Source organism: Hyaloscypha bicolor (genome assembly GCF_002865645.1).
Source record: "Hyaloscypha bicolor E unplaced genomic scaffold K444scaffold_56, whole genome shotgun sequence".
NCBI classification, from domain to species: domain Eukaryota; kingdom Fungi; phylum Ascomycota; class Leotiomycetes; order Helotiales; family Hyaloscyphaceae; genus Hyaloscypha; species Hyaloscypha bicolor.
In genome coordinates this window covers 142,061-159,850 of record NW_020194558.1, presented here as the reverse complement: position 1 = coordinate 159,850, position 17,790 = coordinate 142,061, and the positions used below count along the sequence as shown (strand labels likewise).

At 41.1% G+C, this 17,790-nt stretch overlaps 4 protein-coding genes across 4 annotated transcripts; 1 reads left to right on the top strand and 3 right to left on the bottom strand.

Moving 5' to 3' along the window:
* Positions 1-66: 66 nt before the first annotated feature.
* On the bottom strand, positions 67-2,393 carry K444DRAFT_719116 (uncharacterized protein; the record flags this gene model as incomplete). Its single annotated transcript, XM_024888447.1, has 5 exons — positions 67-598; positions 644-986; positions 1,032-1,931; positions 1,970-2,266; positions 2,325-2,393. 5 exons carry the CDS (start codon positions 2,391-2,393, stop codon positions 306-308), a joined length of 1,902 nt encoding a protein of 633 aa, XP_024738004.1. The 3' UTR covers positions 67-305.
* A 1,749-nt stretch (positions 2,394-4,142) lies between these two features.
* On the bottom strand, positions 4,143-5,994 carry K444DRAFT_611373 (FAD/NAD(P)-binding domain-containing protein). The gene has a single exon (XM_024879927.1). It carries the CDS (start codon positions 5,798-5,800, stop codon positions 4,181-4,183), a length of 1,620 nt encoding a protein of 539 aa, XP_024738003.1. The 5' UTR covers positions 5,801-5,994; the 3' UTR covers positions 4,143-4,180.
* A 433-nt stretch (positions 5,995-6,427) lies between these two features.
* On the top strand, positions 6,428-9,037 carry K444DRAFT_363560 (general substrate transporter). Its single transcript, XM_024872209.1, has 10 exons — positions 6,428-6,927; positions 6,987-7,049; positions 7,107-7,464; positions 7,514-7,584; positions 7,636-7,726; positions 7,775-8,020; positions 8,076-8,219; positions 8,273-8,399; positions 8,452-8,680; positions 8,742-9,037. Exons 1-10 carry the CDS (start codon positions 6,898-6,900, stop codon positions 8,934-8,936), a joined length of 1,554 nt encoding a protein of 517 aa, XP_024738002.1. The 5' UTR covers positions 6,428-6,897; the 3' UTR covers positions 8,937-9,037.
* A 20-nt stretch (positions 9,038-9,057) lies between these two features.
* On the bottom strand, positions 9,058-11,794 carry K444DRAFT_558943 (uncharacterized protein). The gene is made up of 4 exons (XM_024876852.1): positions 11,590-11,794; positions 10,458-11,534; positions 9,422-10,365; positions 9,058-9,370 (listed from the first exon to the last, which is right to left on the bottom strand). Exons 1-4 carry the CDS (start codon positions 11,781-11,783, stop codon positions 9,081-9,083), a joined length of 2,505 nt encoding a protein of 834 aa, XP_024738001.1. The 5' UTR covers positions 11,784-11,794; the 3' UTR covers positions 9,058-9,080.
* Between the last annotated feature and the right edge of the window lie 5,996 nt (positions 11,795-17,790).

Below are 17,790 nucleotides of genomic sequence, written 5' to 3'. Positions count from 1 at the left end.
AGCACGTAGAGCAAAAAAGTGGCACGTGAGAGCTAGAAGTCAATCCTGTTCGACTTGAGTATTCGGCCAAGATCAACAATTACTTACCGTAAATTAAATATTTGCGGTAAGGTCATCGAAATAACGTGATAACTGCAAAACAAGAGAAAGATTGAGGTACGAACCGAGGAGTTGAATGGAAAGATAAGAATCCTGAGAATAAATTAAAGTTCTTAATTAATATGGCGGTCCAGGCGCTGCCATAGAGGCTGCAATCTAATTACTTCGCGTCCAGACAACAAATATTTTCGTGTCGCAAAAGATTCTCAGGTTGAAAAGTTGAACTGTTCGGGATCGAAACCGCCGTCAAGAAGGCCCCGAAGCTGAACGTCAAGCTCGAAGAATTCGTCCGTTGCATCACCAAAATCGCGTAGGAAGCCCCAGTCATCCGGTGACGGCACCAAGGTAGAGGAGAGATTTCCATTGTCTGGCATGCGAGGCGGCACTGGTGATAGTGTTTGACCAGGAGGTTGAGGGGCAAGCGGTGTACCAGGTCTCCATTCGGGAACCGTACGTGGCGTTTGCAAAGGCTCCTGGGAATTTCTTGGCAAGTCGAACACTATACAGTCAGCAACTTGTCTAGAACATTGGGATCGATACTCACTGTCAACGAGCAACTGTTGACGAGCTCCAGCGCTCTTCCAAGACTTGCTCAAAGCTGAAAGCCAATGAATACAAAGTTTCAGTCGTCGCTGAGTGTCGGGCTCCTCCGCTTTAGAATGCTTCGATTGATACAATAGCGTACTGGCAGCTGTGAAAATACTGAACACCATGTCGCAAGGTAGGCCAAGGAGACGGTCGAAGTATTGTTCCAGGGCGAAGATAATATGGTTGGCCGCTTGAAGGCAGACAAGCTGTGGGCTTGGCATGGATTCTGAGGCACTTGGATTTGATGCCCAACGAGCGATGAAAGGGCGATGTAGTAAGATCGTTCCATGCCACATAATCTACTCTCGTTAGCATTGAATGGAGAGGTGAGCAAGACAACATACAACATAGTTCGTTACAGAGGCAGGCACCGAGGTAAGGTTCTTGCTCAGATCAAGTCGCAGGGGCGACGCATCCATCTCACGTTCCCAATCCTGCAAAACGTACTGAAGTTCTTGTCTTTTGGCTTCTCCAACTGCTTGATCTTCACGAATCCGTTTGCGAGCAGCAATTCCATATATCTCCCTCGCAATTCGCTCCATAATAAAGCTCAATTGAATGGTTGTATGCAATCCAGAGATGCTGCGTAACTTGATCGGCGTATTTAGAAACGGCGCTGGTCCCCGCCCGAAATTCATTGACATCAGCTCGAATTCATCTGCTTCGTCCGCCGAAGGGTACGGACAGTCTGTTTCCTCTCGCCTCAGTAACACCGGCCTACCCATCTCACAAGAGATCATCTTCTCAAGTACGTAAAGATTCCACCAAAGCCGAGAATGAACCTCGCCTTTAATTGGATCATTTGATTCCAACGCTCTGTGCAGACGCATCTCGATCGCCATCGCGGACGCAAGACCACAAAGGATCGCAGCTCGCGAGTACTCCGCAGTTCCATGCTGTTGAAGAGAGAGTATGGTCAAGACCTGACAATTGGTGATTGAAGGTGTCAGGACATTCCCAAACTGCTGTGTACCGCCTTCGCCACTAACTTGCAAAAGTTCCAAGGCTTCCTCGATGAATTGCCAGGGCTCTGGGTATTTCTGGACTATCGAATTTGTTGCCGGTTGCGACCTGTCAACACAGGAAGCTATGGAGAATATCGCTGCAACCAGCGCGGGCGGGATGGCATCCGTCGGAGCAGCATAGTCGAGGGACGCGTAAAGAGGCTTGTAGAGGAGTGGCCACAGAGGATGGATGCAATTGAAGTATGTCAGAAGCAGTCTTGTCGAAACCTCGGCCGAGACCTCGCGGATCCCCCCTCGCGGCTTCCGTCCCTGTGCACTCGAGGCTCGGTCCGCAATCGGCTGTATGCTATTGATTGGGTGGAATGTGGGGATGTTGTCGCGATACGCGTGCGAGACTGGGGCTCGAGGACGAGGACCTTCCGTATCGAGGGGTCGTGATCTGCCAAGCTTGTGTCAGCTACATTTTGTCCATAGTGTCGCCGCTTCCCGTGAAGTCTATATCCGCCGCGAGGCTCGGATCTGGATCGAGCAACCAACCTGCGTTTCGACGTTCCGTACGAGCACTCAATGGCTTTGCCTTGACAAGGACTGCATGTGGGATATAGTCCGTCACACTGCAACGGCAGGTCAGTTTCTGCGGAAGTAGGCAGGCTGCAGCACAGGATCGCGCACCTTGATCTTCTTGACCCCGCATGGCCGGCACGCCTGAGACACGCGTTTGCGGGGCGGTGGAGTCGCCATTGCTCTCGGGAATGGAAGGGAGGCGATTCGGATGCTGTGGGATGTCTTGTCGCAGTTCTGGGAGGTCGTGTCTCGGGAGTGGGAGAGGAGAGGCGAGCGGGCGCGGTTCTTGAAGGTCGTCGAGCTTCCGGATAAATCACGGCAGAAAGTGAGTGCTACCCGAAGCGCCGGAAGCTCGGTCCGATGCTGCCCAGGGGTCGGAGATGCCCCACGTTATCAGCACTCAATTGCCCCCCTTTTCCTCAACCACCCTTTACAATATTAACAATGGCGAAGATGTTTCGTATTGTTCTCTAGGAGAAACCTTCCACGAGACTCGTCTAAGCAGGTATATTTCTACTGCCTTCGTTTGTGGGGGCTTCTTGGGCTCCGGCGCCCCCACGCCCTTCAGAATCGAAGTAACACAACAGCCAACTCCGAGTTTCGTTTGCGAGTCGGGCCGAGCAGGAAGAAAATATCCCTATTTGCCAGCTGAAGTCGGATCTTAAAAGCCGCCGAAGAGTTTCAGTCTTTTACAACTACGAGGGGACTCGAAGTCGAAAGAACCTTGCCTTACTTGAACATTGGAGAAGTGAATATGCAACTTTCGCTTGGGCACTGGAAATCCCGCCAGTTCTTCTCTGCTGCTGGAGCAACCATTGAAAGGCCTTCAAGAGGTCCTTGTCATACTGATAGCTTGACCGCAGATCTCCACAACGACTAAATCCGTGTGGTACACCAGGATATACATTCACACCAACCTTGACCCTTTGAATTGGTCAGAAACATGATCACAAATGACAAGGGACTAGAGGTTTTCACTCACGCAGCTCGTTTCAATTTCTCCTCAAACAGCAGTGCTTCATCTCTCAGCGGATCACGTCCGGCAAGCGAGAAATGCGTAGCTGGAAATCCAGCCAGCTCATCCTTAGGAGCAAGCAGAGCACTATAATACTTCTCTCTCTGGGCTTTCACATCAATGAATTCAATGGACTAGTTGATCATGCTCAACGGGAGAATTAGCGCATCGATATTCTTTTCGTAGGAATATTTGCCTAACGCGATGAGCTCTTTAAGGGAAGCATCTGTGTGAACGACATGAGGGAGATCTAGGAACAACCCTTTGATGTGGTTCTTGACATGCTATCTGCTATCAGCAATAAAATCTCTGTGGCCATTGAAGGCACTTGCAACTTCCTTATCACGAAGAGCAACCCCTGCAGCAAGATTCGATCCACCCGATCTCCCTCCAACCAGCACTTTCTCTCGATCTTCTCCAATCATCTCCAAGTCACCAATATCCAACTCAGAGCATCGAAAGCATCTTTTCGCAGTCCAGGCAACTTCCAGTCTGAAGTGTGTCGGTAGCAGACGTTAACAACGATCATACCAACTTTTTCGACGATCCAGGAGCAGAATCCGCCTTCACTCGACAAAGTATCGAAACAATACCCTCCTCAACTGATGGAAACGGAGGTCGGCAGTCGGGAATTGGGAGATGTAGGTGAGGGCTGGTAGGCTTGGAGGGAGACTGAACAAAAAATTGTCACCTTGCAACACGATCCCTGTATTTCTACTTGAAAAGAATAATAGCTCACTAGTGACAGTTATACGAGTCTTTAGAATTTTTTCGTCATACCCGTTTTTGATGCGAATGTTGAGAAGACATAAAACAATAATTTCGGAAGTCTCATCTCACCCTTTCTAATCACGCGAGCAGAATTCTTCTTCAGAATGGAGATCATCGAAATGAATGAATTAACGGTTGAACGCTCAGTATAACTCCATAATAAATCAATTTATCTCTTCTACAACAGCTTCATGCCGGCATATTTACTTGCCGCCACCCTATCACAGTACTTTCTAAAAACGAGAATTCCGCCCTGATACCGCATTATGATCCGCTTCTGCCGAGTTGCCACATTCTTGTTGACGCCAGTCATCCACGAGTCAACATCGTTGGCCAGCAATCCAACAGCACAATTATTGACATGCTCATACCACTCCTCCGTAAGCTCTGGCGTGGGCTCCACCCACGTGATACCGCGTTCGCGGCAGAAGGCGATGAGAGAAGATACCCATGCAACAGCATACTCAATGCTCCTTGGAATGTTCCCCATGGCTTGATGTGGACCCATGATCATGAACATGTTAGGGAAATCCTGCACCGTTATGCCGAGATATGTTCTGGGGCCTTCCTTCCACATGTCTCGCAGTTTTGTACCATTTACGCCAATGAAGTTGATGGCATCAAAGGCTCCGGTAATGGCATCGAAGCCAGTGGCGTAGATGATGATGTCAAATTCATGCTCTTTCTCCGTGGTCCGGATTCCCTTTTCCGTGATGCACTCAAGAGGAGTATCGCGAAGGTCGACCAACTCGACATTTGGTTGGTTGTAAACCTCGAAATAATGCGTTTCAAGCGGTAATCTTTTCGTACCAACACCGTGGTTTCTCGGAATCAGTTTCTCGGCAATGGCAGGGTCGTGGACTCGCGACCGAATCTTATTTGCAATGAACTCACTGAGAAGGCCGTTTGCTTCTTTATCTTTGTGGATATCCTGGAAATTGGATAGGACAATTCCGAAGCCCGGTTCTGCATAGAGTTTCTCCCAGAATGCTTCGCGTTCCTCCTTAGGAACCTCTACTGTTTTTCTCGTGTCCCCATTTCCGTGTATGAAAGCGTTTGAGGTCTCTTTGCACCGCTGGAAGATCTCTGGGTAACGTAGTCGGATCTTTGCCATCTCTTCATCAGATATTTTGGTGTTGTGAAGCGGTTTTGACCAATTAGGCTGCCGCTGAAACACAGCCAAGTGTCCAACATCGCTGGCGATTGTCTGGATGGTTTGTATTCCGGTGGCCCCGGTTCCAATAACTGCCACTCTCTTGTTGGATAGATCCGGAGAATCATCTGGCCATCGGGAAGTGTGAAACGCTTGGCCTTTGAAATCACGAACGCCCGGTACATTCGGCAAAGTTGCCTGCGTCAATGGCCCCATGGCCGTGATGAGATATCTCGAGGTAAAAGTCTCTCCAACTTCGCTCATTAATTGCCAGGACCGACTGCTGGCGTGAAACTGAGCAGCGGTGATTCGAGTGTCAAGCTGAATGTCCCGACGAAGGTCGAATTTGTCGCAAACGAAGTTCGCGTATTTCTCGGTCTCCGGCTGAGGTGAGAAGCTCTCTTCCCACTTCCACTCATCAAGAAGTTCTTTGGAGAAAGAGAAACCGTAGGAAACACTTTCAGAGTCGAATCGAGCACCGGGATAACGATTCCAGTACCATGTGCCCCCCACTTGACTGCCTGCTTCGATCACCTTTACCCGCACCCCCAACTCCCTCATTTTGATGAGAGAGTAGATTCCGGAAAAGCCAGCCCCAATGATGATGACTTCATAGTCGAGTGAAGGCTCTGTGATGCTTCCCATGGCGACGAGGGTTATGCCCGGCTCCTTTTTTTTGTGATGGATGTGGTGCAACGGTTCAGAAGAGTGGGCGCAGGAGTGAAATTCAGCGAGGATTGGGTGTTGAAATATTCTCCCAGTTGGTTTTTGGAAGTGAAAATGATCTTATAATTAAAGATGTTCGAACTCCTTGTGCTCAGCATCCCAATCCGTTGAAGGTATCACTTTATTACGTCAAGACCTTCAGGGTGTACATATCGGATGTTCTGCACTATAGCAACCGAGATCCAAAAGGAGATTAGGGAATGGAGAATGGAGAATGGAGAATGGGGCTGTGAGAGCAAGGAACAGGGGAGTTTGGTAGCACCTAGTGTGGGGTCCGCAGCCCGACTTCCTCGGCAGTCAGCTACGGCAAGAATGGGGGCTAAAAGGGAGTGTGAGTGACCTTGCTAGCTTGGCATCCAGTGATCCTCAACTTGCTAGTGCTTTTCACCTATGGACACATCCAAGTCGTACAACAAGATTCGAAAGGCGTCCAATAGTCAGGGAACAGTTTTGATGCATGGCACCCCTTTCCTGCCCAATTCATGTGGTGATTGGAGCTCCAGGGATATGAGTCCTCCCCGCGGAGTCCCAATTCTTTCCTGAATCTAATTTAATTCAACTGGTTTCAGAAATGAGGCATTCATCGACTTAGCTGCTCCGTTTTATGTCAATACTACGTCCGCCTCCCCCCCCTTCTCACCGCCCATGAAGGGATTACAGGGCATTTACGCTCGCGTAGGGGTCTTAGCGGACTCCAGGGAGTGGCTTAAGGTTTACCACGCCCGCTATGCCTTGTAAATCTAGGCCTAAAGCCCCAAATCAAGGCTGTGAGACATTTACAAGGTCGTGGAAGATCCTCAGGGGTAGAAAGTGGCCTGTAAGTGAACTTGCGGTACAAATGCCCTGTAGTCCCGTCACTTTATGCCGCAATCTCCGTACACCCATCATTCACTATCGAAGAGAAAGGTTTAGGCATCGCCATCGCCATCGCCAAAGAATCGTTTCCTGAATCACAGCGAGCTCGACCCGCTATCTAGGAAACATAGTCCTTAGAAGTAAAACAACCAATACCCAAGATGAATAATCCATCTGGATACAATATTCTGGTTTGTGTATCCTTACATAGTTACACTCGCTGACAGAATTAAACTGAACGCATCCACAGGTTTCGGTAACTGCTGCGTTTGGTAGTTTAACATATGGCTATGCAGCTGCAATTCTGGGCAATGTAAGCTTCCAACTCTCCTTCCGTATCAAAAAAGACGTTGACTGGCTTGTGTTGCAGACGCTCGAGAAAGCAGCTTTCTACGAGTACATGAATCTCGAGCTAGAGGGACCCGGAGCAGCCAACACCACCAGCATCATCGCCTGGTGGAACACTATTCTCTATGTCGGCGGCTTCTTCGCTTGCGTGTCCTACACGGCTTTCGGAAATCGTTACGGACGCAAGAGCGGCATAGCGTTGGGAGCCACAGTATCCGTAATTGGAGCCGTATTGCAGGCTGGGAGTATCAATCCTGCTATGATGATTGTCGCTAGACTCATTGTCGGAGCTGGCATGGGTGTTCTTCTACCTGCTGTGCCACTTTACCAAGCCGAAACTGCTCCGCCGTCAAATCGTGGCTTGCTTGTTGGTATACATGGTGAGCTGTAGAAAACAATGATCTCTATGCTTGGGGCTAATGCTACCAGCATCGCTGATCGGATATGGTTCGATGATCTCCGGTTGGATTGGTGTGGGCTTCTTTCACACTGGAGGAAATGTGAGTCTTCCTATTCATGCTCACTGTTGAAACCCTCGCTCACATTTGAAGGTTGGATGGCGTGTCCCACTCGCGTTGCAGACAATTTTTCCACTGGTACTCCTTATCGTCGTCTGGTTCCTACCTGAGAGTCCACGATGGCGTAAGTTATTGCTTTCTGTACACAAGAAAAGCTGACCGAAATTGCTAGTATACATGCACGACCGTGCCGAAGAAGCCAAAAAAGTTCTCATCGCTCTCCACAAGAAAGCTAGTGATCCAAATCACCTCTTTGCTCAGAAAGAGCTGTTCGTCATTAAGAATCAGATTGACTATGAGAATCAAAACCACCTGCCGATGTGGCAGGCTTTGAAGAAGAGGTCATTGCAGAAGAGGTTCTTGATTGGGTTTCTTTCGATGAGTTGTACCCAATGCAGTGGGCTGCTTGTAGTGCTCAGTAGGTTAAATTCTATTCTGAACAACGTTACCTTTAGCTGACATGTTTCAAATAGCTTACCAATCAACAATCTATCAATCTCTTGGGTACTCTGCTTTCATGGCCGGGATATTTGGTTCCATTTGGTCTGTCCTTAACGGCACTGGTAATTTTTGCGGCGGAATGCTCGGTGATTATGTTGGAAGGAAGAAACTTGTTGGTGCGTCTCCTTGTTGTACTGGCCAGGGACCAAGCTAATATTGGCTCGCGCAGCGGTGTCCCTTGTTATTCTTGATTGTATGTTAATCGTGCTTTGCACCACTACATATCTATACTCAGGAACCGACAACAAAGCTGGAAATACCGCAGCTGCGGTGTTCACGTTCCTCATGATTATCGTGTAAGTCGCCACCTCAATACCGTCCGACACAAAAGACTTAACAGAGATCCAGCTATGCCACTGGGGTTGAGTGTGCCTCATTGGTATACAGTTCTGAGTTGTATCCTGGAGAGTATCGCGCCATCGGTGTTTCTGTATCACTTTCACCAGTCTTGTTTTGGGGATGTATCTTCACAGGTGCTGCTGGACCAGCATTCGCAAATATCGGTGCTCTCTACTATGTAGTGTTCATTGCACTGACATCTGTCATGGCGCTTGTGGTGATTTTCTTCTTCCCGGATGTAAGTGTTTCGCTCCTTTCTTGGGGGGGGGGGGGGACCTTTGCTAACGATGTCCCCAAAGACTAAGGGGTTCACTTTAGAGCAGATGTCTGCAGTGTTTGGCGATGACGTTGTAGATATGTACGGCAATATCGAGAATGCTAAGGACTTCATCAACGGGGATCACAATATCGAGCATGCCGACTTGGACAAGAACACACCTCCGCAGAGGGTGCACATTGAGGTAGAGGGCGAGAACAGTACTGAAACTGTTTAATCCTGGATGAGTAATGGCTTGACCCTATAACGGACGCTTTTATAATCTTACATCGACCGGCTTGGTGCGATAAGGGAATCGTATAAACTCTTTTTGAGGAGCATGGAAAACTCAAAAGCAACTTGATTTCTGGGCAGCATCTTTTTACTCTACAAACTCGTTTGCCTCTGATAGATCGGCATAGACTTCCAAAGCCAGCCCAATGACTTTTACCAGTCGGAATACATGTTGGCTGCCGGTGAATACCTCAGCCCAAATTCTGACCACCGCCACACTCAACTGTTTGATCTCCACACCTCTATTCATCTCATTATTATTCTCAGGGTCGACCGCATAATGAGTCTCCCCAACAATACTGCGAACCATCTCTAGCAGATTCCTTTCGTCGACTGTCAATTCTGGAATGCAGTCTGCAATTATGTGTAGCCATTTGCCTGTCAATTAGCTCTGAGGTTGGGGAGTGAACGAAGACTGCATATACTCACTGAGTAGAAAGGCGCACTCAAGATTTGCCAAGCTGTGCTGCATACTCCAAAGAAGTGTATGTGTATGCGCCACAAACTTGATACCAATCTTCACAGGGATCGACAACGCATGAGCTGCCTGAAGGATTGCCCGGCTGAGCAGTGGGCTGCGAGTAAGTGGCAGAGAAGCCTTCAGAGTGCGCGCAATTATCTGTGGATCTCTAGTATCCAGTCCTCGACATGGGCCAAGGTCACAGTGTAGTCGGATATAGGCCAGTCTCAATAGGGCGGTAGAGCTGAATGCCACTGGCCCATACGGATTCATTGGGTCGAGACTGCTCTCCGGAGCCTTTTCCCAACCAATCTGCCAAAGCCTCAGAACCTGCCCGAACTTTTCAATGTCCGCAGGTGGTAGGCTTCCATTGCCGGTTGGCGGACTGGTCATCATAGAGGCTTGGCGAACAGCATAAATTTGTTGAATAATGGCATGGATGAGAACGTAATTTCCCAAGGAAGATATTGGCGGTATTTCTTCTCGAGTAGCTGAAAAAAGTCTAGATAGGACGTGTTGGAATGAGAGCGGATGTTGCGGGGTATTGCTTTGGGCGAGCTGCCACTCCTCAGCGGATCCTGCTCGCCATTCCTCCGAAGAGTGTGGAAGATTGATCTTCATCTCCGATGTGCGGAGGACTGGAGGAGTGTCATACGCAATAGACTGTAAGTTAAAGAAGCAATATGCAATGCATTTAGTACGGCAATTGCCCTCAAACAGGATCCAATCTTCCCAGCTAGATCCCGTACTCGGATTATCGGGTGCGCGTAGACCGTGCTCTCGAATGAGAAGTGCCAGCTGGTTTTGAATTACCATGGCTTCTCGAAGCAACGCTGGTGGTCCCCACATGCCCATTGCCATTAAAATGAGAAATGTTTGGATTGTGGAAAGGCGGGCTTGTGCGGATGGCGACCTATATTACGACTTAGCTAGAACCAGTGAAATAATGCCACTCAAATTGACTGCAATAATTTAAGTCTATACCCATGACATGACCTGACTTACCGTATATCATTTGAAAGTCCTGTGGCTTCTGAGACGTGATTGCTGCGACTAGTATCATGCGGAGTTTCAGGCGGGGGACAAGATGCTGGAGATTTGCTGAGAGAAGCACGACTTGGCGTGGGTGATGACAGAATATCAGCAACGTGTTGGCTTTGCCGTCTTCTGAGCTGTTCCGAAGCCACCGCTTTTGCTGCATACCAAAGCTTATTTCCCTTTGTACTCTCAAATCGATACATGGCACCAACCGCTGCAACAGCAAGGAATAGCTCAGGAGCGCACCTCGACACGGAAAAGGTTGGGATGTGAAGAAAAGGAAGATGTTGATGGAATCCAGTGATGTAGCCTTCGAAAAAGCGGGACAGAGTATGCCGCGATGGCACACTAAAGCCTTTGGGTAACACATGAGCAAACTTGCTCAAGTTGGATTGGATCTGCCTGTGGTCCTCTCCAGATGTTTTCCAAGGGGGACCAGCTCGAAGAAAGTCTGCTTGAGGAGCAGGCTCACTACTCATGAGATCTTGATCGTGTGATTGCAATGACGGAAGTCGTGAGCCGAGGTGGCTGAGAGCGTTATTTTCACTTCGTGGTAAAGGAATGCGTCTGTTGCCATTTTCAGGCTCCACATTGCCTCCAAAGTCTGGTCTCGACCACAGTGAAACCGGCAACTCGGCGTCGAAGACTGTTGAAGGTAGATAGAAGTTTGAAGTATCGAAGTTATCAAAGAATAAATTGTAGTCCCCTGGGATTTCTGTGGTCACAGGCATGGCGTAGTCGAGATTGCCCATGTTTGGTGGGAGGGTTGAGTCGTTTTCTGCCGGTTGGTTGATGGGGCCGGAAAAAAACCCGGCTTGGATGACTTGAGAATCCTGGATATCATTTGATGCATATTGACTTACAGTGTTCGAGGATTCAGCGGGAGAATTCTGGGGAGCCCAACTTGTCTGTATGACGGCTGGACCGAACGAGTGCTCAGTTTCGGGAAGTTGTGTCTCAATATTTGGAACTGTACTTAACCTTCTCGGATTTTTGCTTGGCTCGATATCATGGACGAGCTTCTCGTGTCGAAGTACCAGGTCTCTTCAAAAGTTATCAGTCAAGCTGTTTCTCTACATGTACCTCCTAGGAGGCGTACCGTCTCGCAAACGCCTTACCACAGGTGGCACACGGGAATGGCTTCTCCTTAGTATGCGTACGCTCGTGGCGTTGGATATGTTCCAGTCGATGGAAAGTATCAGAGCAGTATCGGCAATGGAAAGTCTTGGGCCTTCTCCTGCCACTATTCCCAGACTCGCCGGCAGCAGTTGAGGGCGGTGCCGGGCTGTCCATCTCCTCCCCAAACCTCAAACCTCGCGCAACATTTGTTGGGAGAGCTATTGCATCAGAAGCTTCTGTTGTTACAACGATGCCAGATTGGTTGATCGTTTGTGGATGTCGTGATTACGGAAAGCGATAAGGATCAAGTGATCAAGCGATTTTCGAATCCGGTTTTCAATGTCTAATTTGTGGTACGTACACACCCCACCAAAAATCGCCCGCAACCAAAATACCGTATTTTGCATATGCAACTATTATTATACTCGTATATATAACTTATATAGAGGTAGCCAAAATAAAGCTATTTGCAGTTACTAAATATACCAATATTTGTATTTGTCTTTACTATAATATCTCTAGTACCCCCTTTGCCCCCGCTCCTGCCTCTGCCCCCCCTTCTTAACTACTATTAACCCCCCTTTAACTTGTATAGTTCGTATAATAGATCCTATGGATTACGAGGTATACCTTCCTTACTATTATTATCCTTGCTATTATCTCCTATAATATTCGAAATATCTCTATCTCTATTATTCTCTTTATTCTTATTTTTACTCTTTTCCTCTCTCTCTTCCTCTCCCTTTATTAGTCTCTTTACTTTATTACTTCATTTCAAGGGTATTTATAGCTTTAAAGGTTAAGGTTTTATAGAGGCTAACTTGGGAGAAGCTAGATCTTTTAGTACTATATTAAGGCAGTATAAGATATATACTTTACTACTATTATTATATCTGTAATTATAATAGGCTCGGTTGAATTTGCCCTGAACTTATATATATTTTTACTATAGGCTTTTGGGGTTCTTTTTCGTATAATTAATATAAGATATAGATACTAAATAGCCTCGAGTTTGACTATATATTACCTCTAGATTTACTATAATCTTTGAATTATCCAAGTTAGCTAGCTTCTTTCTAGAATAAAACTTTATATCTTAAACCTCTAGTATTTTATAGATATTCTTTATAACTTGTATTATCTTATTAGGGATATCGAAAAGCTCGAGATAGAACTATTTATTAGTAGTAGTAAGAGAAGGTTATAAGGTATTTAAAGAAGGAAAGGGGTTTAGTAGATTTAATAAATTATTATTCTAATATTTAATTAGTACTATATTCTAGCTTTTTATATAAAGAGAGTATAATTTACTATTCTTCTATAGTCTCTTAAGGCTTGAAACCTTTATACTTGAGCTATATTATATTACTTATCTTTACTAGATAGATATAGATTATTAATATTATTAATATTATATATATTATATCTTTTCTTTCTCTTTAAGGACTTCTTTAGTAATATAATAAAGGATTATATTTACCTTATAGTAGGAAGAAAGACTTAAATAATACTTAAAGAAAGAAGAAGAAAGATAAAGAAAAAGTTAGGTATAATATTATAATTAAGAGAAGAAGGCTTAGTTAGAAAAAAAAGAAGGCCTTTTTATAATACCCTCTTTCCGAAAAGTAATTACAAATTCGGAATTACCTTTATATTATAAAGGCCCAAAAAATATAAAAGAACGGATTTATAAATAATCTAGGAAATCGAATTAACTTTTTCAAGCTCTCTGCCTTATAAAGTAATAATAAATTCGCAAATAGAAGTAAAGATGGGATTAATAAGCTAACTAGAAAATAGAATTAACTTTATAAGTAATAGTATTTACTATATTAGTACTACTTTTATAATAAGGAATTATAGGATATAATTCCGGAGCCAAATAGTAGGTTAGGTAAACTATATCTATAGCTTTACTACTAGTATAATACTAGGATATAGATAGAAAGCTCCTGGTTAGGCCTAAAGAATATAGAATTAGGTTAGGAAGCCTAGATAACTTTGGAATTATATAAATAGCAAGTTGCCTTCTCTAAATTTTATACTAGTTTCTCGAATCCAGGGAATTATATAGTTATATAATACTGAAAATAAGCTTTCTTTATATATAAGAGTGGAAATATTAGTATTATTTAATAATCTAGATAATATAATATAAAAATAAGACTATATTTGGAATTCTGAAATATAGAACTACTTCTATATAAAATTATAATTATAATTACTTTAGTAGTTATAATATTATATTTTATATAAATATAAAAGTAGGGTTTTCATACTAGTATAAACTAATATTTAAAGAATTATATATTTCCTCTCTTTTTTTACTTTTTATTTCAAATTACTATTACTATAACTTATAAACTATACTATATTATAGGAGCTAATAGAATTAATCCTTAATTATAGAAATAGTATTAAGCTCAAATTAAAGAGCTTTATTATATTTAAGAGAAAACTCTTTAGGATATTAGATATATCTTATAATTAGAAAGGTTTAATACTAGTAAGACTAGCTATATTATCTAACTATAATAATGAAATACTAAACTCTTTCCGGATTAATAGCAAATAAAGCTTAAGGAATATCTTTATAATAAAAAGCTAGTTAAGATAATATATTACCTCTAGTATTAGAACTATTTGCCTAAATATATACTTCGGATCTTTAATTATAAACTCAATTACCCTAGGCTTAATATATATACCCTAAAAATAATTTACTACTATTATAAGCTTTAGCTAAGACGAAATTAATTTAATACCAAGTATATTAATACCCTTAAGGAAGCTAAAGAATTCATTCTTAAGGAACTAAAAAGCAGTTAATTAATCCGGTATAGTTATAGGAGAATATATTACTAGGTCCAAAAGAATATTAGTAAATTTATATCTCGTAAGGAGATATAGTAAATATTTAGGATATTAGATAAGATAGAAGTAAAAGTGCGAGATAAGTATAAAGACTAGAAGTATAGGAGATTTATTATAAAGGAACTAGGTTAATATTAGTTTATAAATAGATATAATAAGTTATTCTATTATAGCTTTCAGATCTATAGTATTATTAATATATATTCTCGAATAATAATTAGTATTTTTATTAATATATTAAATTATATATAGATTACTATCCTAAAGTTCTATTTCCTTTATATTAGGGAATAGGGCTACTTTCCAAAAAAGTTACGAGCTAATAAAGGCTAGGAGATACTACTTATAGTAATTATATAAGTCGAGCTCCGGCGGTTAGTAAAAGGTTATAATTTACTATAAAAAAAGGCCTTTATTTATAGGCCCTTAATAAAGAATTAGTATATTAAGATATAATAAAATACCTTAGCTAGTAAACTTATAGAGACCTAGAGATAGTTCTTTAAATCTTTTTATAATATAAGTATCTTTAATAGAGAGTCTTATTATAACCTAATTACTATTCGATTTATTTATATAAATACCTTCTACTAATAAATTAATAACTTTGTTCTCCTTTATAATATTAGTCTAATCCGCTCTTAGTAAGTAAGGGCTAATTACCTCTGGCCTAGAGTTTCAGAAAAGCTATATAATTATTACTAGGGAGTTTGTTATTATAGTACTTCCCTAATAGGAGCGGCTAAGTAATTGCTTTCTAAGCTTAAAGAAGAAATTACGAGATATAATTATATAATATATTAAACTCCCGAAATTAAAGAGCTTTATATAACTTTTCTTAAAAATACCGGTATTATATATAATATAAATAAGCTTAAAGCGGGGCTAGATTAAGACTATATTAGGGTATATTAGTTTCTTTATTATATTCTTAAATTCTATAAAGAGAGAGTTAGAAAGCTCTTATTTAATATTAAGCCTCCTTATAGGAGAGATAAGTAATTAAAGATAGTTTAAAAGGCGAAATAGAGACTAGAGGATATAATTATAGTAAATTGAGGACTAGAGAATATTAAAGAGAATAATCTTAATAGTAAGGTTTCTATAAATAATAAAAAGTAATATAAGGATAATTTAGGGAATTTAAAGAATAAAGGGATCTTGAATAACTTATTTAATAACTAATATTTGGGCTATAAAAGTTTATTTATACTAAGCTCCTTAAAGGCAATATTATAGCTATATATAAAGATATAATTTCTTTAAATTAATATAAGGAATTATATAATTATATAACTCTATAGAATTAGCTAGCTATAAAAATACCTCAAAGCCAGAAACTTATAAAGAGTTTTAAGGGCTTTGGGGTATCCGGACTATTACTAGTATCTAGTACTTTTTAGGAAAAGAGTATAATATATTCTATAATAGGTAACCTATTATAGACTACTTAACCTTTAAGTTAAATAAGAAATCTGAAGGCCGGGCTTATAATTCAAGTCTTATTAAGGTTATTAAAGTCTTTACTAGCTAGTATTATAGATTTAATATAAATATTATAGGAATCCTATAGGTTTTATCCTAATTTATCCAAAAAGTATATATAATATATCTCCTTATTTATTCCGACATTTATATATAATTCCTGAAAGCTGAACTATTACCTAAGGAAAGAATAAGAAGGCTAGACTAATACCTTTAAAAACCAAGGCCTTAATAAGTCTATCTAGAAAAGCTTACTAATTCTTCTAAAGATAACCCAAGCTTTAATAGGCCAGAAAATTTTGAGTTTATTATATATTATAACTCGTATAATCAGGAATAGGAACTTGAGTTCATTATATAAAATTACCTAGATATAGAAACTTCTATTATAAACTCCTCGTTTGGATTAATTAGTTAAACCTATTTTTAATACTAAGTCTTTATTAGGGCAACTTCCTATTTCTAGAGGCTTTAGATAAAGTAACTAATAAGTTTCTTAGCTATTAGCCAAAACTTATTAGCTAGAAAATCTATAAATAGTAAATAAGATTATAAAGCAGAACTTCCCTAATTATAATACTAAGATATTTTACTATAATATAAAGTAATTAGATATAGAAGCCTTATTAAATATAATATATCTCGAATTATAAGTTTATAAGATAGGTATAGGAAGTCTTAGTACTTAACTAGTACTATAGTTTAGCCCGAAGATACCTGCTATCCTTTATACCTAATTTAATAGAAATAAGAAGTATTTATATTTTAACTCGAGAAATAATTAGGACTTTTATATAGATTTAGGGTAGCGGTTTATTCTATAGAAAGAGAATAAACCAGAAATACCTATACTATATTAATTTTTAGGAAGAGTTATAGTAAATACTATAACTTCTGAAATACTCTCGAGAAAGCTTTCCCGAACTAAAGTAGGCTAGTTTATAATTCCGAAAGATCTATAGAAGTCTTATATACCCGAGAATATAAGTACTTAAAATAAATACTATTTGAGTTCTAACCTATAATAAAAGAAAAGTAAAATATATAAAACAAAATATATAAAGTAAAAGTAAAATAAAATATCCGGATATTTAATAAATAGAAAGCCTAACTATAGGTTATAAGAACTAGTACTAACTAGATATATATATAGTAATATTAAAGAAGAGGTAAGGCGAGGTAAAATAAGGAAAACTAGAAAATAAGTTAGTATATATTCTATAAAAGCAAACGAAGAGATATCTAAATAGCCTAAAGATAAGAAGTATATATTAAAAGAGTCGAGATTAGAGAAAGGAAGGCTATTTCCTATAAGAATAAGTTAGTATATATTCCAAGATAAAGAATAAAAGTATTTAGTAGTAGCCCAAAGGGTTTTATAAGTATTAAAAGAGGGGAGAAGGTATTAGAAAAGAAAAGAGAAGATCTAAATAGAAATTAGCCTCTTTTTAGAAGTTTGAGAAAGGGTATTCCCAAAGGGCCTAAAAATATAAGAGGTATTAGAAAGGAGAGAAGGGATCTAAAATTTAGCTTTCTAAAAAGCAAATAGGTTAAAGACTTATAGTATAGGAGTTCCGAATAAAAGTGATCCGGAAGTAGTAGTTAGGTACTAGCTCTTGGTATTATTAGTAGAAGAATTAAAAAAAAAGAGGAAAGAGGAAGAAGAAAAGGTTATAGGTAGTTAGATACTAGCTCTTGGTATTAATAGAGGTATTAATAGAGGTATTAGTAAAGGGCAGTTAGATACTAGCTCTTAGTATTAATAGTAAAGTCAAAAAAATATAAAAGAAAAATAAAGGTTTTAAAATAAAAATAAAATAGA

Excerpts from the sequence above, each read along its gene's own strand:
- K444DRAFT_611373 (XM_024879927.1), bottom strand. The coding sequence starts at position 5,800 with ATGGGAAGCATCACAGAGCCTTCACTCGACTATGAAGTCATCATCATT.
- K444DRAFT_558943 (XM_024876852.1), bottom strand. The coding sequence starts at position 11,783 with ATGGACAGCCCGGCACCGCCCTCAACTGCTGCCGGCGAGTCTGGGAAT. Across the intron at positions 10,366-10,457 it reads GGACTTTCAAATGATATACG|GTCGCCATCCGCACAAGCCC; the intron begins GTAAGTCAGGTC and ends GTCGTAATATAG. Across the intron at positions 9,371-9,421 it reads TGAGTGCGCCTTTCTACTCA|GCAAATGGCTACACATAATT; the intron begins GTGAGTATATGC and ends GCTAATTGACAG.
- K444DRAFT_363560 (XM_024872209.1), top strand. The coding sequence starts at position 6,898 with ATGAATAATCCATCTGGATACAATATTCTG. Across the intron at positions 7,465-7,513 it reads CTTGCTTGTTGGTATACATG|CATCGCTGATCGGATATGGT; the intron begins GTGAGCTGTAGA and ends TAATGCTACCAG. Across the intron at positions 8,220-8,272 it reads TGGAAGGAAGAAACTTGTTG|CGGTGTCCCTTGTTATTCTT; the intron begins GTGCGTCTCCTT and ends TGGCTCGCGCAG.